Genomic DNA, 24,148 nt, shown 5'->3' with positions numbered 1-24,148 from the left:
TACAATGTATGCAGACTGTAAAATTAATACTAATAATAATAATAATGGATTTTATTTATAACGCACTTTACATTTACAGGAAATCTCAAAGTGCTTACAGAAGGCAGTAGCATAAGAACAGAAAACATCACACCAATTAAAAGAAAACAACTAAAAACAATTAAAACATGGGGCATAAAGCCTAGAGGTAAAACCAGCTAAAAAAATGCTTTGCTAGAAAGGTAAGTCTTTAATCCTCTCTTAAAGCAGTCGACCGACTGTGGTGCTCTTAGGTGGACAGGGAGGCGTTCCACAGTTCGGGTGCGACTGAGCAGAAAGCCCGGTCGCCCATGGTGCGTAGTTTGGCCTTGCAGGTGTTGAGGAGGTTGGTGTTTGAGGAGCGGAGGTTACGGGTCGAGGGTTGTAGGGAGACTAGGTCCTTGAGGTATGAGGGAGCGTTGCCGTGGATGCACTGATGTGTCAACAGGGATATTTTGTATTGGGTCCGGAAAGCAACGGGAAGCCAATGGAGTGAACGGAGGATGGGTGTGATGTGTTCATGTTTGCGCACTCTCATCAGGACCCTAGCAGCGCTGTTCTGAATATACTGAAGCCTTTGAAGGCTTTTGCTAGGGATCCCGATGAGAAGTGCATTGCAATAGTCCAACCTGGAGGAGACAAAGGCTTACTTACTCATGTACCCTGTGGTAATACAAGTATACAAGGCATAACGGCTAACATTTCTGTAATGATAAAGCACACATAGAGGACATACAGTGGTGAAACCTTTATTAAATCAAACAACCAAAAACATTATCAACATATATTTTCCCAGGTATTAAAGCGTTTCTTTGAGTTAAAACAAACAGAGTAAATGTAAATAAGTCATCTGTAAAAACTCAGTAAAAAAAATCCGTAAAAGTAAATTAAGTCAACTGTCAGCTGTCTCAGACATCTACCAAATATGTACTATGATAATTTAACAATACAAACAACACACGTGTCAACACTCAGTGAACAGCTGCACAAAACCAGCAGCTTGTCAGCACTTTACTGCACCATTATGCATGCATATCAATGAAAATAATAATGAACAAGACTCGTTTTAATCCCGACAAATGTGGACAGAGAGTGGTGCTCATATTGTTCTACCAATAACCTATAGGCTGGAGGGAATAATACAAGATTATAAAAAACAAGCAATTGAAATGACATCATGTTAAATGGAAAATAAGATCCATACACAAGATAAAACAAAAATCTATATACAGAAACAAATAATGTTTATTCAGTCGTGTTGATATTGTCAGATTATGAGATTCCTCCGCTTTAGTATCCTTGTCATTGACATCCTGGATTAGATTGAATGATCATTGTGTGTCTGTGTGTGACTAACTTCAACTAAAGGCTTCCCCCCTGTATGAGTCCTTGTGTGTTTGTTTAGATTACTTGTGCTAGTAAAGCTTTTACCACAAACTGTACAGGTATAGGGCTTTTCACCTGTATGAGTCATCATATGTGTTTTTAGATTACCCTTGTGAACACAGCCTTTACCACAAATTGTACAGATACAGGGCTTTTCACCTGTATGAGTCATCATGTGTATTTTAAGTTGACTTTTGCTAACACAGCCTTTACCACAAACTGTACAGATACAGGTATAGGGCTTTTCACCTGTATGAGTCCTCATGTGTGTTTTTAGATGACCCTTGTGAACACAGCCTTTACCACAAACTGTACAGGTATAGGGCTTTTCACCTGTATGAGTCATCATGTGTGCTTTTAGATCACTTGCGCTAAAACAGCCTTTACCACAAACTGTACAGGTATAGGGCCTTTCACCTGTATGAGTCATCATATGTTTTTTTAGATTACCCTTGTGAACACAGCCTTTACCACAAATTGAACAGGTATAGGGCTTTTCACCTGTATGAGTCATCATATGTGTTTTTAGATGACTTGGGCTAAGACAGCCTTTACCACAAATTGTACAGATACAGGGCTTTTCACCTGTATGAGTCATCATGTGTGATTTTAGATTACCCTGTTGATTAAAGCCTTTACCACAAATTGTACAAGAAAATGGCTTTTCGCCTGTATGAGTCATCATGTGTATTTTAAGATGACTTGTGCTAACATAGCCTTTACTACATACTGTACAAGAAAATGTCTTTTTGCCTGTATGAGTTTGTTTCTGTGATTTCAGGTCTTGGGACAGCTTTCGCTGTCCTCCCACATGTTGTGTCTTGTGTGATTTCAGTGTGTTTAAAGCCGACTGATCTGCCCTAGTCTCCTCCCACTCATCACTGTCTTCAGTGTCTGATTCAGAACAGTGTGAAGAGAGGAGCTGGTCATCACTAGTTGGTTGTGATGTTCCACAGTCCTCTACATCAGCTTGTGTTTTCATGTGTTCAGTTGAGGTGCTGGCTACAGGCTCTGTCTCTCTGTTTTCATCATCATCTTCACTTTTCACAGCTAGTAATGTGAACGTTGACCCACCAGCCTCTTCTGGTCTTTGAAGTAGCTCCTCTTGTTCCTCTTTAATCTGTGGAGGTTGTGGTTCCTCCTGGAGCAGACTGGGGCTCCTCTCCTCTTCAGGGGAAACCTCCTCTTTACACACAGGGACATGGAGGAAGTCTACGAAAAAGATACAATGAGACTCTATAAAATGTTTGAATCTTGTACATCCACTGCAGTACCTCAGTGCAGAGTTGTGGCTGGAATAAGTATCAACAGATTACTCTTTGCCCACAACTGAACCATTGTCTGATTCATGGTACATTTAGATTGATGCAGCGGTCCATGCATCAATGTAGTCACATTGTTAATGCTAAAATCGATAACCAATTCATATCGGTTCAACTTTACACCCTCGGTACCAGCCCACTTTCACCAATAAATTAAATAAAGAGAAACTTACTGAGATCTAGGTGGTCTTCAGGTTCCTGTTTAAGGTGGTCTTCAGGTTCCTGTTTAATAGAAACAGTCCTGGCTGGAGAACTGATCTTCACCTGCAGACTGGACTCCACACACTGATCTGGAATGAAGGAATACAGCACACACTTTAATGATATGGACTTGAAACCAGGAGGACAATAATTTACGGCTCCATCTAGAGTTACCAAATGGAAACCACGTAGGCCTACTCAGGAGGCAGCAGGACGATGTGTTATTGAAAACGAGTGCTTCCAAACTCCAACACTTAGACATTGCACTGAATTTATTGACAGAAAAACTCATAACATGTCTATGGCGGATTTTTATGAAACAAGAACTTTGCAGATAGTAAGAGGATCAATATTTCTTTACAGCTACAATGTTGGTGAGTTTAAATGTGTTTAATACAATCAGATAGGACTTTTCTGTTTGGATGTATGGACTGTCAAGGGTTGGTATTAAAACTCTAGAGTCCAGATATAACAAATAGGATCTAAGAGTTGCTTGCGGCTGTGTGTGTGTGTGTAACAGACATACCTGCAGTGTGTAGTTTGATGTTGTGTGTGCAAGAGACATACATGCAGTGTGTAGTTTAATGGTGTGTGTGTGTGTGTGTGTGTGTGTGTGTGTGTGTGTGTGTGTGTGTGTGTGTGTGTGTGTGTGTGTGTGTGTGTGTGTGCAACAGACATACCTGCAGTGTGTAGATCGATGTCCATATCAAAATCAATGTCCAGCAGTTTGTTTTGTTTCTCCAGCAGAGTTTCTAGTGTCTCTATCTCTCTCTGGAAGAGGTTGCACATGAACTCTGCAGTCGCACTGAGGCGCTCCAACACAAACACTCTGACAAGCTTCCCACAACAAACATCAGCACCACACTGCTGTTTGTCCAAAACACACAATATCTCCTCTCCCACCGACATCATGTGTTCATTTATCTTCAGCCGTACAGACTCCATTTGACCCGTGTTTACCTCCTTTATGGCCTTTAGCCCCCTGGTGGAAGAGGTGTGTAAGTGAAGATAGAGCTGTGGAAAGACAGCCTGTCCTCTCTCACTGTGAGTCCTGAGAGTTTAACTGTGGTGTGTCCTGTAGTCTGAGCAGGAGGACAGAGTGGAGATTTGGAGTGAAAACACCACCATTTATCTTGAAGAGGAGAAACACCTCCCACATTCTTCCAGTTCACTGCCAGTCAGGGTCCATTTCAATGTGAAAGGCTCATAACAAAAGACAGTGTAATGATGGGCCATCATCAGAGAAACATTTACATAGATGCAAGTTACAATTACTTTTGTTTCATCAACATGTTGACTGTTTTTCTTTCACCAAAGAAAGCAAACCCATGATGACAGATTTCACTCACTACTTTGTGATGAGGCAAAAGTGAATTTTGAGGTTTAGCTATTGATCAAGTTCTTCTCTGGAATTGTCCGTTTAGATAACAAAATGTTACTTCGCTGTGAAAACAAGTGTGTTTGGTGGACATTACAATGATACGCTGTCATGCCACCCTTTTTCGTTTTAGAAAATATGCTGAATTCTGGGTTTTGTCAGCACTGCACACAGAGTGTTTACTAATGAATGACATTGTTCCAGTGATTTTGTTCTTCTTTTACATAGCATGTGAATGAGTTTAATTCTTGAACTACCAACAATGTCTTACTTTCATTTCAATACCCAGAGCAACATGTTGTGCAGATGTAAAAAAATCTGCATACTGATGACAGACCGATAGACAGATACAGAACTAAAATATTAGTTAACTTTATATGGGGAACTATTACTAGGGAGGTTACAAATGTATTAAAAAATTAAAGGATGGAGGGCTTGGTAAAAATGTAGCATCCGGTTTATAAAGAAGAGCTTTGTGGATAGGTGAGGCCTTGAGTTGGAACAAACAGAAGGGTTTTGCAAGGAGCTCTGTGCTTTATTTTAATAATATGTATGGTGAGTTAGTTTAAATATTGGTCTGAAATGTCCAGTAAAAATATGTATGTTAATCTGTGTGAAGGTGTGTATAGTGGCCTTTTACCCTACAAATGTCTAGATGACTCTCAAAAGCAGGTGTGTATAAAAATAAAAACTTTTCTGAAAAAATAGGTATGTCATGTGGCTGGTCTCAGTGAGGAGCTGCTTTTTGAAAACTGTTAAAAGACCTATTGAGAACTGTAATGAGGACGAATCTATTGAATAATGTATGGGGTTTTTGAAGAAAACATGTCTGCCATGGATCAGGAGTTCCATTGGCCTGTTGTGTGCACTGTGGTCAGCCAACTATGGACCACTCCATGTGCCATGGTCATAGATCAGGAGTCAATCTCTGGAGAGGTGGTCTTTAAACAAATATAAAACTGAACTAAAAAAAACAATTGACTCCAGACCAAAAATGCTGAAGCCAACTCTTTGTATTGGAAGTCTTTTTGCTATATTTTTGTATGCAATTGCTTATAACCATGTCACCTAAATGCCAATTCATTATAAACCCTGAATAATTTCAAATAAAGTATATATAAAACGTAGATGAGGTGTTGAAATGATATTAAGCAGTAAAGGTCTGCTCCTTTTTTAGCTCAGTACCAAATCTCTTTACTGAAAATAGCCCATCTACAAGTCGCAATGTGACGCATTGTGAGCATTGTAGATCGGCTATTTTCGTCACGTTTGTCTCAAGGCCAGTCCACACCAATGTTACTCCTTGCAACTCCTTGCAACCCTTATCCCCAATGGCAGTTGCAAAGAGTTGCATTGGTGTGGACTGGCCTTAAAACTGTCTGGTTGCAAGGAGGTGCGACTAGTTACATTGGTGCGTCTGGTCTTTGGAATGGGGCAGTTGCTATAGAGTGTTTGTTCAGTAACAGTGGTCTCCCTGTCTCTCCAGGTCTTTAATAAGCTGTACATTTTCAGGTTGGTTACAAATTAAGCCCCATCAGCAGAGGGAACCCCACAAATATAATTCCTCAGCTTGTGTCATACGTAGTTCCAATTTTTTCAAATTATTTTCACCAAATACACTTGTTTATTCACTTTTTACTAAAGAGCTGGAGAGACCCCAGTCGTCTATAGCAGTGGTTCTGAACCTTGTGTTATAATTAATACATATTGTGAAAACAGCAGATCTACATGCTCACAACGCCTCACATTGCGAGGTCTTAATAGTCCTTAAATTGTGAGTTCATCCCAAAAATTAGACCCACAGGTTGAGAACCACTGGCCTAAAGCAATGATTATACAGGAATATAGATGAGATGGCAGATGAACAACACAGATCATCACTTTATTTTATTCAAATACCAGTAGACTAACCTTTTTCATCATCTGAACTGACCATTTTATTGACCAAAATAATTTGATCACTTTGGAAATAAACTGTTAACATCTTGAGGTTTGCTTTCTTTGGCGAAGAACAGTCAGCATGTTGACGAAGACATTGTCAACTTGTCTCTATGTAAATATCTCTGATGATGGCCCATCATCATCATCTAGGTGTCTTTTGTTATGAGCCTTTTACATTGAAATGGTCCCTGACTGCAGTTAACCGGAGGAGGTGGGAGGAGGTTGTTCTCCACTCCAAGACAAAAGAGACACACACACACCTTATTGTTGTCTTATTTGCATTTCAAATGTGCCGGCCGGCCCACTTGGCACAGCACAGATAATCTCCACACACTTTAGGTGTTTCATTGTCTCCAAGTATCCCCCAGTCTAGACTTGGTTGTCGTTGATCTACATGTGATTCTAAAACTCTCTAATTTCAAGGACCCCACATTAGATTTGCATTAGACCACAAACCTCCATTTGACAAGATGTTTATCTCTGGAACCCAAATCTAAGGATATTTATGTTATTAGGAATGATTCAGTCAAATTGTCGGCCCATAATACATTTACTGTCTATGTACTGAAGGTATGGAGATCACGGTGAAATTGTGATCAAATTCAATGACCTCTGGAGGTCCCCAAACCCAGTGGTGGAAAGTACATTTCCTTAGGTAATGTACTTAAGTACCATTTTTAGGTATTTGTACTTTACTTGAGTATTTCCAATTTCCAATACTTTTACTTCTACTCCACTACTTCTCAGAGGTAAATATTGTACTTTTACTCCACTACAATTACTTGAAAACTTTACTTACTAGTTACTCTTCAGATATAAATTATGATATTACGAAACATACATTAACCACTTTAGCCCTATTTTAGACAACGCGTCGCAAAGTGACGCGTTGTGAGCTTGTAGATCGGCTATTTTCAAACATTTTTGTACTTTTACTTTTGGTACTTTAAGTACATTTTGATGCCAATACTTCTGCACTTTTACTCAAGTAAATTTAGAATTCCAGACTTTTACTTGTAACAGAGTACTTCTACAGTGGAGTATTGTTACTTTTACTTAAGTAAAACATTTGAGTACTTTTTCCACCACTGCCCAAACCCTACATTGAGATCCACTGATCTACAATATGGCAAATTAAGAACTAACTAGAGACCCCATGATTGATATACTGATATCTGTTTGGTGCATCTCATGTGTTTGGTAGTTGAAGAAACTCAGCATTTACGAATGAAACGATATCATTCATTAGTAAACACTCCCCCACTCTGTGTGCAGTGCAAAGGGCCTTGATCAGCCACATCCGGAAAAGACAGGAGAGGATATGTAAAATTATATTATATTAGGCAGTATCGTCTCAACAACCTAAGAGTCTCCAGATAAATATAAATCCCTATCTGCAGATTTGACTCTAATTTAAAAACAATACAAGACTAGGGGTCCTTTAGTTTAAGGCGTTTCAGGGGGATCCCAGCTAATTTGGTGAAAGATTTGGTGTAGAGGAAAACCATAGACTGTAAAAAAGGAAAACAGGGATGGGCGGGACCCCAGTCAACATAGTGGTTCATATAGTATAAAAATTATGACTATTTTAACCTGTTTTATACTATATATACTTCTGGGTCACTGTTCAAATTTATCATTTTATAATGACAACACAAAAACAACTAATAATAATAAAAATAACTATAACAACTATTATAATAATGGTAATAATAATAATAATAATAACTAGAAAAAGTGCTCCTCGGAGCACAACTCTCCGCCAGAAGACTTGTGTTGGTTCGAAGGTCGCGAAGGTCGCTATCCCTCTTGTATATGTAAGTGTCCTATCCATCCTGTCTGGGTAAGTGTCCTCTTCCGTTCATTCTGTGTAAGTGTCCTATCCCTCCTGTCCTATCCGTCCTGTCTATGTAAGTGTCATATCCCTCCTGTCTATATAAGTGTCCTATCTGTCCTATCTGTCCAATAAGACAGATAGGAACAATTGGACCGCGACTACTTGACTACTTCCGGTTCGAAGGTCTGGGAGTGAGCTAGTGGGATTGGTCTGACGTTCTAAACAGCACACAGGTAGACAAATCCTGGCTTAGTTTCAAAACCAAATTCATTCAAATTTTGGACAGTGTGGCTCCCATGAAAACCATCAGGGTCGAAACCCGCTCGGTACCATGGATGAATTCGGACATCCTTACTGCCATGAAAGTCAGAGACAAAAAGTGTTCTGAGCTTCATAAAAGTAGGATCAAACTAGCCAAATGTTTTAACAAAGGTCTCGAATCCCACGTAGCTAAACTTGAAAAGGAATAAAACAAGCTAAGAAACAAGGTAAATAGCATGCTCCTGTTAGCAGAAAAAAGCTAACCTAACCTACCCCCCTACCCCCCCCCCCCTCTCTCCTTCTCCTTTTGTACATATTTCTCACTCTTCATACCAGTAACCTGTAAACTGATTGTATGACATTCTATAGTAGTTGTGTATATCTGTCTGTCTCTTATATGTCATCATGATTTGTGTGCATGGGGAACTCATTTGAAACAAGCTCAGTGCTTTTATGAGTCTTCCAGTTTAGTAGACCTTGTATTGTGAATTTGTACTTCCATGTACTGTTGTTCTCATGTCTTACTAAATAAAGTACATCAATCAATCAATCAACTGGAGGCGTGTCCACATAAAAACATAATTTTAACAATTTCTGTACACTTTTTTTTGAAAAAAAATCTTCCTCCTAGTATAACCATAATACCTGATGATTATGTTTTAGGGGGGGGGGGGGGATCACGGCAGCCCGTCTTTAACATAATATTCTGTGCTGTTGTGTGAAGATGAGGAGGATTGCATTTTCTAGCACATATTGCAATTTATCGGTCTAAAGCTTAATTTACAGTTTGCCATACGATGAAAGTGAGTGAGAATGTGAGTTTGTGAGTGAGTTTGTAGATCGGCTATGTTTGGTATGTGATACCAGCGTAGGGCAAATTATAAATCGGGCATATCAAGACAAATCGTTGTATATTGATATGGTTCTAGGGAGAGATGCTGTTCTCTTGATTCTGAAAGTTATGTTTGATGCATCCCAGGTTTGCTGGAGGCAGTGGTGGAAAGTACATTTACATTTACATTTACTTAAGTACAATTTTGAGGTATTTGTACTTTACTTGAGTGTTTCCAATTTCCAATACTTTTACTTCTACTCCACTACATCTCAGAGGCAAATATTGTACTTTTACTCCACTACATTTACTTGAGTTACTGACGGACGGACGGACAGGGGGTAAAACATACTCTCTCGCCATGCATTTCGGCCTGGCGGAGACAATAATAACTAGAAAATGTGCTCCTCGGAGCACAGATCTCCGCCAGTACTGTTCCTGATTAATCCTGTCTTACCTATTTATATTACATATTGTCACGTGTAACTTGACCAATGTTAGCTTGATCCCGTTAGCTTGATCAATGTTACCTCACTTCCAAAAACATGAATGTTTTTTGGAAATGACACACATATTTATAGGATTTTATTTCGTCACAGGACGGGGACGGGAACGAAAACATACTCTCCACCTCTGGCGGAGACAATAATGATAATAATACAATGTATGCAGACTGTAAAATTAATACTAATAATAATAATAATGGATTTTATTTATAACGCACTTTACATTTACAGGAAATCTCAAAGTGCTTACAGAAGGCAGTAGCATAAGAACAGAAAACATCACACCAATTAAAAGAAAACAACTAAAAACAATTAAAACATGGGGCATAAAGCCTAGAGGTAAAACCAGCTAAAAAAATGCTTTGCTAGAAAGGTAAGTCTTTAATCCTCTCTTAAAGCAGTCGACCGACTGTGGTGCTCTTAGGTGGACAGGGAGGCGTTCCACAGTTCGGGTGCGACTGAGCAGAAAGCCCGGTCGCCCATGGTGCGTAGTTTGGCCTTGCAGGTGTTGAGGAGGTTGGTGTTTGAGGAGCGGAGGTTACGGGTCGAGGGTTGTAGGGAGACTAGGTCCTTGAGGTATGAGGGAGCGTTGCCGTGGATGCACTGATGTGTCAACAGGGATATTTTGTATTGGGTCCGGAAAGCAACGGGAAGCCAATGGAGTGAACGGAGGATGGGTGTGATGTGTTCATGTTTGCGCACTCTCATCAGGACCCTAGCAGCGCTGTTCTGAATATACTGAAGCCTTTGAAGGCTTTTGCTAGGGATCCCGATGAGAAGTGCATTGCAATAGTCCAACCTGGAGGAGACAAAGGCTTACTTACTCATGTACCCTGTGGTAATACAAGTATACAAGGCATAACGGCTAACATTTCTGTAATGATAAAGCACACATAGAGGACATACAGTGGTGAAACCTTTATTAAATCAAACAACCAAAAACATTATCAACATATATTTTCCCAGGTATTAAAGCGTTTCTTTGAGTTAAAACAAACAGAGTAAATGTAAATAAGTCATCTGTAAAAACTCAGTAAAAAAAATCTGTAAAAGTAAATTAAGTCAACTGTCAGCTGTCTCAGACATCTACCAAATATGTACTATGATAATTTAACAATACAAACAACACACGTGTCAACACTCAGTGAACAGCTGCACAAAACCAGCAGCTTGTCAGCACTTTACTGCACCATTATGCATGCATATCAATGAAAATAATAATGAACAAGACTCGTTTTAATCCCGACAAATGTGGACAGAGAGTGGTGCTCATATTGTTCTACCAATAACCTATAGGCTGGAGGGAATAATACAAGATTATAAAAAACAAGCAATTGAAATGACATCATGTTAAATGGAAAATAAGATCCATACACAAGATAAAACAAAAATCTATATACAGAAACAAATAATGTTTATTCAGTCGTGTTGATATTGTCAGATTATGAGATTCCTCCGCTTTAGTATCCTTGTCATTGACATCCTGGATTAGATTGAATGATCATTGTGTGTCTGTGTGTGACTAACTTCAACTAAAGGCTTCCCCCCTGTATGAGTCCTTGTGTGTTTGTTTAGATTACTTGTGCTAGTAAAGCTTTTACCACAAACTGTACAGGTATAGGGCTTTTCACCTGTATGAGTCATCATATGTGTTTTTAGATTACCCTTGTGAACACAGCCTTTACCACAAATTGTACAGATACAGGGCTTTTCACCTGTATGAGTCATCATGTGTATTTTAAGTTGACTTTTGCTAACACAGCCTTTACCACAAACTGTACAGATACAGGTATAGGGCTTTTCACCTGTATGAGTCCTCATGTGTGTTTTTAGATGACCCTTGTGAACACAGCCTTTACCACAAACTGTACAGGTATAGGGCTTTTCACCTGTATGAGTCATCATGTGTGCTTTTAGATCACTTGCGCTAAAACAGCCTTTACCACAAACTGTACAGGTATAGGGCCTTTCACCTGTATGAGTCATCATATGTTTTTTTAGATTACCCTTGTGAACACAGCCTTTACCACAAATTGAACAGGTATAGGGCTTTTCACCTGTATGAGTCATCATATGTGTTTTTAGATGACTTGGGCTAAGACAGCCTTTACCACAAATTGTACAGATACAGGGCTTTTCACCTGTATGAGTCATCATGTGTGATTTTAGATTACCCTGTTGATTAAAGCCTTTACCACAAATTGTACAAGAAAATGGCTTTTCGCCTGTATGAGTCATCATGTGTATTTTAAGATGACTTGTGCTAACATAGCCTTTACTACATACTGTACAAGAAAATGTCTTTTTGCCTGTATGAGTTTGTTTCTGTGATTTCAGGTCTTGGGACAGCTTTCGCTGTCCTCCCACATGTTGTGTCTTGTGTGATTTCAGTGTGTTTAAAGCCGACTGATCTGCCCTAGTCTCCTCCCACTCATCACTGTCTTCAGTGTCTGATTCAGAACAGTGTGAAGAGAGGAGCTGGTCATCACTAGTTGGTTGTGATGTTCCACAGTCCTCTACATCAGCTTGTGTTTTCATGTGTTCAGTTGAGGTGCTGGCTACAGGCTCTGTCTCTCTGTTTTCATCATCATCTTCACTTTTCACAGCTAGTAATGTGAACGTTGACCCACCAGCCTCTTCTGGTCTTTGAAGTAGCTCCTCTTGTTCCTCTTTAATCTGTGGAGGTTGTGGTTCCTCCTGGAGCAGACTGGGGCTCCTCTCCTCTTCAGGGGAAACCTCCTCTTTACACACAGGGACATGGAGGAAGTCTACGAAAAAGATACAATGAGACTCTATAAAATGTTTGAATCTTGTACATCCACTGCAGTACCTCAGTGCAGAGTTGTGGCTGGAATAAGTATCAACAGATTACTCTTTGCCCACAACTGAACCATTGTCTGATTCATGGTACATTTAGATTGATGCAGCGGTCCATGCATCAATGTAGTCACATTGTTAATGCTAAAATCGATAACCAATTCATATCGGTTCAACTTTACACCCTCGGTACCAGCCCACTTTCACCAATAAATTAAATAAAGAGAAACTTACTGAGATCTAGGTGGTCTTCAGGTTCCTGTTTAAGGTGGTCTTCAGGTTCCTGTTTAATAGAAACAGTCCTGGCTGGAGAACTGATCTTCACCTGCAGACTGGACTCCACACACTGATCTGGAATGAAGGAATACAGCACACACTTTAATGATATGGACTTGAAACCAGGAGGACAATAATTTACGGCTCCATCTAGAGTTACCAAATGGAAACCACGTAGGCCTACTCAGGAGGCAGCAGGACGATGTGTTATTGAAAACGAGTGCTTCCAAACTCCAACACTTAGACATTGCACTGAATTTATTGACAGAAAAACTCATAACATGTCTATGGCGGATTTTTATGAAACAAGAACTTTGCAGATAGTAAGAGGATCAATATTTCTTTACAGCTACAATGTTGGTGAGTTTAAATGTGTTTAATACAATCAGATAGGACTTTTCTGTTTGGATGTATGGACTGTCAAGGGTTGGTATTAAAACTCTAGAGTCCAGATATAACAAATAGGATCTAAGAGTTGCTTGCGGCTGTGTGTGTGTGTGTAACAGACATACCTGCAGTGTGTAGTTTGATGTTGTGTGTGCAAGAGACATACATGCAGTGTGTAGTTTAATGGTGTGTGTGTGTGTGTGTGTGTGTGTGTGTGTGTGTGTGTGTGTGTGTGTGTGTGTGTGTGTGTGTGTGTGTGTGTGTGTGTGTGTGCAACAGACATACCTGCAGTGTGTAGATCGATGTCCATATCAAAATCAATGTCCAGCAGTTTGTTTTGTTTCTCCAGCAGAGTTTCTAGTGTCTCTATCTCTCTCTGGAAGAGGTTGCACATGAACTCTGCAGTCGCACTGAGGCGCTCCAACACAAACACTCTGACAAGCTTCCCACAACAAACATCAGCACCACACTGCTGTTTGTCCAAAACACACAATATCTCCTCTCCCACCGACATCATGTGTTCATTTATCTTCAGCCGTACAGACTCCATTTGACCCGTGTTTACCTCCTTTATGGCCTTTAGCCCCCTGGTGGAAGAGGTGTGTAAGTGAAGATAGAGCTGTGGAAAGACAGCCTGTCCTCTCTCACTGTGAGTCCTGAGAGTTTAACTGTGGTGTGTCCTGTAGTCTGAGCAGGAGGACAGAGTGGAGATTTGGAGTGAAAACACCACCATTTATCTTGAAGAGGAGAAACACCTCCCACATTCTTCCAGTTCACTGCCAGTCAGGGTCCATTTCAATGTGAAAGGCTCATAACAAAAGACAGTGTAATGATGGGCCATCATCAGAGAAACATTTACATAGATGCAAGTTACAATTACTTTTGTTTCATCAACATGTTGACTGTTTTTCTTTCACCAAAGAAAGCAAACCCATGATGACAGATTTCACTCACTACTTTGTGATGAGGCAAAAGTGAATTTTGAGGTTTAGCTATTGATCAAGTTCTTCTCTGGAATTGTCCGTTTAGATAACAAAATGTTACTTCGCTGTGAAAACAAGTGTGTTTGGTGGACATTACAATGATACGCTGTCATGCCACCCTTTTTCGTTTTAGAAAATATGCTGAATTCTGGGTTTTGTCAGCACTGCACACAGAGTGTTTACTAATGAATGACATTGTTCCAGTGATTTTGTTCTTCTTTTACATAGCATGTGAATGAGTTTAATTCTTGAACTACCAACAATGTCTTACTTTCATTTCAATACCCAGAGCAACATGTTGTGCAGATGTAAAAAAATCTGCATACTGATGACAGACCGATAGACAGATACAGAACTAAAATATTAGTTAACTTTATATGGGGAACTATTACTAGGGAGGTTACAAATGTATTAAAAAATTAAAGGATGGAGGGCTTGGTAAAAATGTAGCATCCGGTTTATAAAGAAGAGCTTTGTGGATAGGTGAGGCCTTGAGTTGGAACAAACAGAAGGGTTTTGCAAGGAGCTCTGTGCTTTATTTTAATAATATGTATGGTGAGTTAGTTTAAATATTGGTCTGAAATGTCCAGTAAAAATATGTATGTTAATCTGTGTGAAGGTGTGTATAGTGGCCTTTTACCCTACAAATGTCTAGATGACTCTCAAAAGCAGGTGTGTATAAAAATAAAAACTTTTCTGAAAAAATAGGTATGTCATGTGGCTGGTCTCAGTGAGGAGCTGCTTTTTGAAAACTGTTAAAAGACCTATTGAGAACTGTAATGAGGACGAATCTATTGAATAATGTATGGGGTTTTTGAAGAAAACATGTCTGCCATGGATCAGGAGTTCCATTGGCCTGTTGTGTGCACTGTGGTCAGCCAACTATGGACCACTCCATGTGCCATGGTCATAGATCAGGAGTCAATCTCTGGAGAGGTGGTCTTTAAACAAATATAAAACTGAACTAAAAAAAACAATTGACTCCAGACCAAAAATGCTGAAGCCAACTCTTTGTATTGGAAGTCTTTTTGCTATATTTTTGTATGCAATTGCTTATAACCATGTCACCTAAATGCCAATTCATTATAAACCCTGAATAATTTCAAATAAAGTATATATAAAACGTAGATGAGGTGTTGAAATGATATTAAGCAGTAAAGGTCTGCTCCTTTTTTAGCTCAGTACCAAATCTCTTTACTGAAAATAGCCCATCTACAAGTCGCAATGTGACGCATTGTGAGCATTGTAGATCGGCTATTTTCGTCACGTTTGTCTCAAGGCCAGTCCACACCAATGTTACTCCTTGCAACTCCTTGCAACCCTTATCCCCAATGGCAGTTGCAAAGAGTTGCATTGGTGTGGACTGGCCTTAAAACTGTCTGGTTGCAAGGAGGTGCGACTAGTTACATTGGTGCGTCTGGTCTTTGGAATGGGGCAGTTGCTATAGAGTGTTTGTTCAGTAACAGTGGTCTCCCTGTCTCTCCAGGTCTTTAATAAGCTGTACATTTTCAGGTTGGTTACAAATTAAGCCCCATCAGCAGAGGGAACCCCACAAATATAATTCCTCAGCTTGTGTCATACGTAGTTCCAATTTTTTCAAATTATTTTCACCAAATACACTTGTTTATTCACTTTTTACTAAAGAGCTGGAGAGACCCCAGTCGTCTATAGCAGTGGTTCTGAACCTTGTGTTATAATTAATACATATTGTGAAAACAGCAGATCTACATGCTCACAACGCCTCACATTGCGAGGTCTTAATAGTCCTTAAATTGTGAGTTCATCCCAAAAATTAGACCCACAGGTTGAGAACCACTGGCCTAAAGCAATGATTATACAGGAATATAGATGAGATGGCAGATGAACAACACAGATCATCACTTTATTTTATTCAAATACCAGTAGACTAACCTTTTTCATCATCTGAACTGACCATTTTATTGACCAAAATAATTTGATCACTTTGGAAATAAACTGTTAACATCTTGAGGTTTGCTTTCTTTGGCGAAGAACAGTCAGCATGTTGACGAAGACATTGTCAACTTGTCTCTATGTAAATATCTCTGATGATGGCCCATCATCATCATCTAGGTGTCTTTTGTTATGAGCCTTTTACATTGAAATGGTCCCTGACTGCAGTTAACCGGAGGAGGTGGGAGGAGGTTGTTCTCCACTCCAAGACAAAAGAGACACACACACACCTTATTGTTGTCTTATTTGCATTTCAAATGTGCCGGCCGGCCCACTTGGCACAGCACAGATAATCTCCACACACTTTAGGTGTTTCATTGTCTCCAAGTATCCCCCAGTCTAGACTTGGTTGTCGTTGATCTACATGTGATTCTAAAACTCTCTAATTTCAAGGACCCCACATTAGATTTGCATTAGACCACAAACCTCCATTTGACAAGATGTTTATCTCTGGAACCCAAATCTAAGGATATTTATGTTATTAGGAATGATTCAGTCAAATTGTCGGCCCATAATACATTTACTGTCTATGTACTGAAGGTATGGAGATCACGGTGAAATTGTGATCAAATTCAATGACCTCTGGAGGTCCCCAAACCCAGTGGTGGAAAGTACATTTCCTTAGGTAATGTACTTAAGTACCATTTTTAGGTATTTGTACTTTACTTGAGTATTTCCAATTTCCAATACTTTTACTTCTACTCCACTACTTCTCAGAGGTAAATATTGTACTTTTACTCCACTACAATTACTTGAAAACTTTACTTACTAGTTACTCTTCAGATATAAATTATGATATTACGAAACATACATTAACCACTTTAGCCCTATTTTAGACAACGCGTCGCAAAGTGACGCGTTGTGAGCTTGTAGATCGGCTATTTTCAAACATTTTTGTACTTTTACTTTTGGTACTTTAAGTACATTTTGATGCCAATACTTCTGCACTTTTACTCAAGTAAATTTAGAATTCCAGACTTTTACTTGTAACAGAGTACTTCTACAGTGGAGTATTGTTACTTTTACTTAAGTAAAACATTTGAGTACTTTTTCCACCACTGCCCAAACCCTACATTGAGATCCACTGATCTACAATATGGCAAATTAAGAACTAACTAGAGACCCCATGATTGATATACTGATATCTGTTTGGTGCATCTCATGTGTTTGGTAGTTGAAGAAACTCAGCATTTACGAATGAAACGATATCATTCATTAGTAAACACTCCCCCACTCTGTGTGCAGTGCAAAGGGCCTTGATCAGCCACATCCGGAAAAGACAGGAGAGGATATGTAAAATTATATTATATTAGGCAGTATCGTCTCAACAACCTAAGAGTCTCCAGATAAATATAAATCCCTATCTGCAGATTTGACTCTAATTTAAAAACAATACAAGACTAGGGGTCCTTTAGTTTAAGGCGTTTCAGGGGGATCCCAGCTAATTTGGTGAAAGATTTGGTGTAGAGGAAAACCATAGACTGTAAAAAAGGAAAACAGGGATGGGCGGGACCCCAGTCAACATAGTGGTTCATATAGTATAAAAATTATGACTATTTTAACCTGTTTTATACTATATATACTTCTGGGTCACTGTTCAAATTTATCATTTTATAATGACAACACAAAAACAACTAATAATAATAAAAATAACTATAACAACTATTATAATAATGGTAATAATAATAATAATAATAACTAGAAAAAGTGCTCCTCGGAGCACAACTCTCCGCCAGAAGACTTGTGTTGGTTCGAAGGTCGCGAAGGTCGCTATCCCTCTTGTATATGTAAGTGTCCTATCCATCCTGTCTGGGTAAGTGTCCTCTTCCGTTCATTCTGTGTAAGTGTCCTATCCCTCCTGTCCTATCCGTCCTGTCTATGTAAGTGTCATATCCCTCCTGTCTATATAAGTGTCCTATCTGTCCTATCTGTCCAATAAGACAGATAGGAACAATTGGACCGCGACTACTTGACTACTTCCGGTTCGAAGGTCTGGGAGTGAGCTAGTGGCCGGATTTTCGGTATTGGAATCTGGCTTATCACAGTGACACATGTATTTATAGGTCGCTATCCCTCTTGTATATGTAAGTGTCCTATCCAACCTGTCTGGGTAAGTGTCCTCTTCCGTTCTGTCTGTGTGAGTGTCCTATCCCTCCTGTCTGTATAAGTGTCCTATGTCATATCCCTCCTGTCTATATAAATGGTAAATGGTGCATTTATATAGCGCTTCTATCCGAAGCGCTTTACATTGATTGTGCCATTAACCCATTCACACACACATTCATACACCGATGGCGGAGGAAACCATGCAAGGCACCAACCTGCTCATCGGGAGCAATTAGGGGTTCAGCGTCTTGCTCAAGGACACTTCGACACTAACTCTAGGGGAGCGCCCCAGCCCGGGATCGAACTGGGAACCTTGCGGTTTTCCAGCTCACACTACCCGGCCACTCTACCCCTGAGCCACTGCCGCCCCGACTATATAAATGTCCTATCTGTCCTATCTGCCAATTATGTATCAGCCATGCAGCCATTTCATGGTTCCCGTCTTACCTCACTCTGACAGTGGCGGAGACATAGGCCCGGTGGCGTCACTAGCCAATCAGATCACAGTATTTCACGTGTCACGTGAGGCTTGACCAATCGGTGTGTCATGTTTAGAAAGTGAAAACGCAGTGATAACAATACTCTCCTGGCGGAGAGTAATAAGGGTAATAATAATAATAATAATAATAATAATGATAATAATCACTGACAGCTTATTTAAGTAATAATGCAATATTACACTTAATGTGGTCTTTATGTACTTTCTCTTTCTCTTTATATATAGGTTTTGGATCTGTGGACCTGTGGGATGATGAGCACTGCCATTACAAATTTTCCTCCGTCTGCAAAAAAAAAGCAGAGGGCGCTGAATAACGTGGAGATTATGCAATCACGCACACACGCACGCATGCACGAACAATTACCGTTCATACGGTAATTGTTTATCCCCAAAAGCATGAAGACTGATTTGACCTTTGAGAAAAATAAAATGTAGTTACTGCACAAATTGTAACGCTACTGAAGGAATGAAGAGACAAGTGACATTAACAGCAGATGGACATTGACTCTCAGGTGTTGTGGTGATAATGAGAGGAACATGAATGGAATGGATGGTTTGCTTTAAGCAGCACATAACTTGCTTCAGTGTCTTTACCTGCATCAATAAAATAAATCATTGAAATAATTCAGTGTTAGTCATTCAGAGAGAACCTCTGCTTTTATGCTGCTCCGCTGTCATGTCCACCTACAACAACATACAGTATGCTGCTCTTTAACCCATTAAGACCTGAGGCCCATTCTAAAAATGTCTTCTAAATCCTATACAGTTTTCTGAAAAATGTTGTCATGGATCTAATGTTAATGAATGTGTTTAGGGTCCTTGAGGTGGTTCCAGTGGGTCCCAGTAAAATGTGTTAATATAACATTATAACAATCTGTTCAACCACTTTAACACTTTTATACTTTTGCTATTCAAAAATAAAAAAAGGGCTTCCATTTAGCAGTGGTGGAAGAAGTACTCACATGTTTTACTTATCAATATCGCCATGTAGAAATACTATGTTACAAGTACTCAAAATTGACATAAGTAAAAGTATAAAAGTATTGGCATCAAAATATACTTACAGTACTAAAAGCAAAAGTACTCATTATGCAGAATGTTCCATTTCACAAGTTTTCAAAAGTGTAAAATGTATACAAATCTTTTGAAAATAGCAGATTTAAACACTCACAACATGTTGCTTTGCGAAGTGTTGTGAGCTTATAGATCTGCTGTTTTCAAATAGCCGAAGAATGATATAGGGCTGAAGTGGTTAATGTAAAACACACCAAAATGACATTCATCCAGCAACCAAGTTGCATACAGCACTGATTAAATACTCAGTAAGTCTCATTAACTTTAATTAACGCAGCACAGCTGGGTGCCCAGCTGGAAACAGCTCCCACTTAAGTCCACAGGAAAGACGGAAGGGGCAAGCTGAAGAGAGAGGACACACAGGACAAGGGCAGTCTCAAATTCACAATAGGGCACAACAGGGGCAAACTCTACAGGACAGGGCTCACCATACACAGGGAGGGCACAAACGGGACAGGGCAGAAAACATGATCATGACATTAATTAGCCACAACTTGTTGGACAGAGTCAACAAATCTTCAAAACTAATCAGCTACTGGAACTTTTGAGAGAATGAAATTGACTATTAGCTACCTGGTTTATAGGCTTCTGAAAGTTGTATTTAATAGGATAGGATCTGTGAATTGCAAATAGCAAGAAGGTTCAGTTCTGTACGTGTGTATGTCATATCATATGAGTCATGACTCATATGACAGTTTACCCGTTATTTCTCTGTGATCCTATTGATTTAACAATATGGGAATAGTTTTTTCTTCAACATGAGAGGACATAGTTGTTCAGAAATCTGTTGTTCTAAATCAATTAAATAAAACGTCATAGGAGGAGACAATGCATAGGTGCTCTATTTGACCTAAATAAGGCATTCACCAAACTCAAACAGATCTGGTTGGCCAATCAAAGTCGACCACATCTCTGAACAGTTCACGTGTCTCATATTTCTGTTCTTTTGGAAAATGGGTAAGTTGGGCCTTTTAAATTGCTTAATGTTTGTTTAAAACGTACTGACCTTACTGGCGATTACCTGGCTGGATCATATAATTCTGTATTTGAAGTTCAGACTAATGCTTTTTTGTAATTAATTTGACCATAAAACATTTTGGATCACTATACATGCCATGCAGAAAAAATAAGTTACAGGAGCGCTACTGGTATCTAGCCTGGTAAACCCTCCCTCCGGAAATCTAATTTCCATTTGATTCCAGGAGTGAGTCTGGCCTGAACGCCCATTGTGGGGGTTTCTAGCGCATTACCAACTAACCGAGCCTATCAGCGTCGTCGCTCATCGTTCTGTGATTGACAGCGACAGTTGGACACGGAATTTACTTTTAAGATATCGTTTGGATAGAATTTAGTTGTTTAACTTCATATATGTGGTCAATTAATCATGACAGAGCCTATTCAAAAAAAGAAATTTAGAGAACCGGCAGGGGCGGGTAGTGACACGCATGTATCCGAATAAGGCAACCTATTTTGGGCATGGCCGTCTCAAAAGTCCCGTTGCGTCACATAGTCTGGAGGTGGTAAAAATGAACTGCTGATTGGCTGAAGGGGAACAACGATCATTGGCTGAAGGGGTTGTCAGTCAACGGTATTACTCCCGCCCAACTCCAGCCCACAGCCAATATTGCAGAATGGGCGATCATGCCAGACTCACTCCTGAAATCAAATGGAAATGAGATTTCCGGAGGGAGGGTTTACCAGGCTAACTGGTATCCCTCAGACCACCAGTGCTCATGGAAGGGAATGATGTTCAGGAGAGAGGAAACATTATGCCAAAAGGGCATGCAAAAATCCAGGTCCATGCAGGCACTCGTCGTCAAAACCGGCCCGCAAGGTGATTTGAAAAAACGGCATTTAATACTACCACTAATGGAAAAAAAAACGAGAGAGAAAAAAAAAGGCAGAAAAATACGCCAGCGCCCGCCAGTTCCTTACTGAGGCTGCCTGGGGGTTGACTGGACAAACTTGTTATGTGAGAACAATGGCCAAGCCGTGAAGCCACAGCCAAGGTCATTAACATACAGAGGACCATCACCATTCAACTCTACCTGAGAGAACGCATCACAAAGTAGAGAGAGGGCTGCATTCCTCCCCGCACCCCCACCTCCCCCCACTTGAAACCAGTGTTGCTGTTCTAATCTTGAAAACTAGAATTCACTTGTCAGAGGGTGTGACATTAGTAGGATAACCAGCGATAGTTAAGAGCTTGCGAACGCTTGACTGTGTGTGTGTGTGTGTGTGTGTGTGTGTGTGTGTGTGTGTGTGTGTGTGTGTGTGTGTGTGTGTGTGTGTGTGTGTGTGTGTGACAGTTTTAGTCCGTTTTTTGGTGCACAACACAGCCCTCGTTTAAGTCAATTGCTTTCACCTGCGGTTGCTGTGTGGAGAGTGTGCAACAGGGCATATCTCCGCCAAGCCAGGGTGACCAACAGGCCCATGAAATTCATATGCAGGCATAGTAGCCAATTAGAATGAAATCTGCAAAAACTGACTCATATACTGATACAGAACCATATATTGGCTATATATTATCGTTGGAAATCTTGTATGTTCCTTTTTTTATTATTATCTAACAAGACACGCCACAACGTGCAGAATTACTACGCGCAGTCTGTAGGCCACTTCATACTGCTCAGCACACATCTGCCCCCTCGCAGCATAATTAATTGCGGCCAACACAAACTCACAACATTACAGTCGGCCATGTTGTTCCTTAGCGTCATCGCCGACCACCGCCCAACGAGACCCAAGTGAGGTCAGACAACACACTCCATATTTGGGCATAGCTCCATTGGGAACATCTCCTATTATGGCTTTATATAACCGCCCAACGAGACCCAAGTGAGGTCAGACAACACACTCCATATTTGGGCATAGCTCCATTGGGAACATCTCCTATTATGGCTTTATATATTACTAGAGTTTCGGGGGGCTACGCCCCCCTCAACCCCAGCCGCGCACGGGGCCCAGCGTGGCCGTGTGTATATTGGGGGACCCAAATCGCCGGAGTGAAACTGGGGAAAAGTTTTTTTGAAAAAGGAAAAAATTTGAAGAAATAATATTTGTTATGTTTCAGGGGGTCCACAGGGGGTCCGCGGACCCCCTGATGGTCCACTGACCCCCTGTGGAGTGTTGGGACGCGCGGGGACACCCCTGGAACATTGCGGACCATTTTGGTGTTTTTTTTTTTTTCATGAAGGTGGTTGCTTGTTTCTGGCGCAGGCTGTGCAAACCTGGCAACCCAGCGCATGCTGCCGCACGTTTAAGTGGCGTAGCGTCATGAGGGTCAGTGGGGCCGTGGCTCGGTCAGTGAAGACCCTGTAGTGCGGATGATATGTGGCATAGAGGGGCAGATTGTAAATCCACAGAGGAAACATCCGTGGGCTACCATTGGTTCAGCGATGTGTGCGGTCGCCCTGCGGCCCCTCCTCCTCCACCAATGTGCAGTATTGAGAGCCCTGACGTCACAACAATTGGAGCGATGGGCACTGCACTGTGGTTGGTTAGGGTACACCTAGGGCCCAGGTAGAACCCAGTTAAAGCCTGCATGGGCAAACCCAGTTAGGAGCCGCCTTGGTCCCACATAAACATGGCTAGTTGGGGCCCACCTAAGGGCCAGGTAGAAGCTACTTATAGCCTGCATGGGCATCGCAGTTGGGACTGAAGTGGATGCCGCTGACATTGCTGACATGGGGTCCATATGGTTTAGCCCACCTTGAAACCATATGGGAACTACGCTGGCATGCTGGCTGTAATGCAAACGCTGCATCATACCTGCAGTGTGTAGTTTGATGTTGTGTGTGTAGCAGATATACCTGCAGTGTGTAGATCAATGTCCATAGGAAAGTCAATGCCCAGCAGTGTTTTTTTTCCCCAGCAGAGTTTCTAGTGTCTCTGTGTCTCTCTGGAAGAGGTTGCACATGAACTCTGCAGCCGCACTGAGGCGCTCCAACCCAAACACTCTGACATTAAGCTGCTTCACACAACAAACATCAGCACCACGCTGCTGTTTGTCCAAAAGACACAATATCTCCTCTCCCACCGACGTCATGTGTTCATTTATCGACAGGCGTACAGACTCCTTTTGACACATTTTACGTCGTTTATCCAGCTCTCACTGACTCTCCACATCGGGCTGTTATTTTCCTGCGATCAAGTCAACGATGTGAGAGATTAGCTATCACAGACGGACGGACAGGGGGTGAAACATAGTCTTGCGCCATGCCTTTCGGCCTGGCGGAGACAATAAAAAACCGAAAGTAAAGGAAATGGCCATTTCTGCAACAGAAGTAGTCAATAAACTATGCTATGAAAACATGGGCCACATTGGCAAAGAATGTAAGAAAGAGGCAATCA

The 24,148-nt window shown here is 40.7% G+C and overlaps 2 protein-coding genes across 5 annotated transcripts in view; one reads left to right on the top strand and one right to left on the bottom strand.

Annotated features, from left to right (window-relative positions):
- Positions 1-19,073, top strand: part of LOC311034516 (galactose-specific lectin nattectin-like) — a gene marked incomplete at its 5' end in the record, with an annotated part of 100,601 nt that extends 81,528 nt beyond the window's left edge. Inside the window, one exon of the mRNA XM_084042395.1 lies at positions 18,947-19,073. Within this exon, the coding sequence (XP_083898521.1) occupies positions 18,947-19,035 (89 nt within the window). The 3' untranslated portion in view covers positions 19,036-19,073. The remainder of the gene's footprint in view (positions 1-18,946) is intronic.
- The window catches only part of LOC311034701 (ladderlectin-like), a 94,830-nt gene that overhangs the window by 65,361 nt on the left and 5,321 nt on the right, over positions 1-24,148 (bottom strand). The gene's annotated exons all lie outside the window — the stretch shown is intronic.

Source organism: Gymnoscopelus microlampas (genome assembly GCF_963454915.1).
Source record: "Gymnoscopelus microlampas genome assembly, chromosome: 19".
NCBI classification, from domain to species: domain Eukaryota; kingdom Metazoa; phylum Chordata; class Actinopteri; order Myctophiformes; family Myctophidae; genus Gymnoscopelus; species Gymnoscopelus microlampas.
This window is presented reverse-complemented; position numbering and strand designations above follow the sequence as displayed.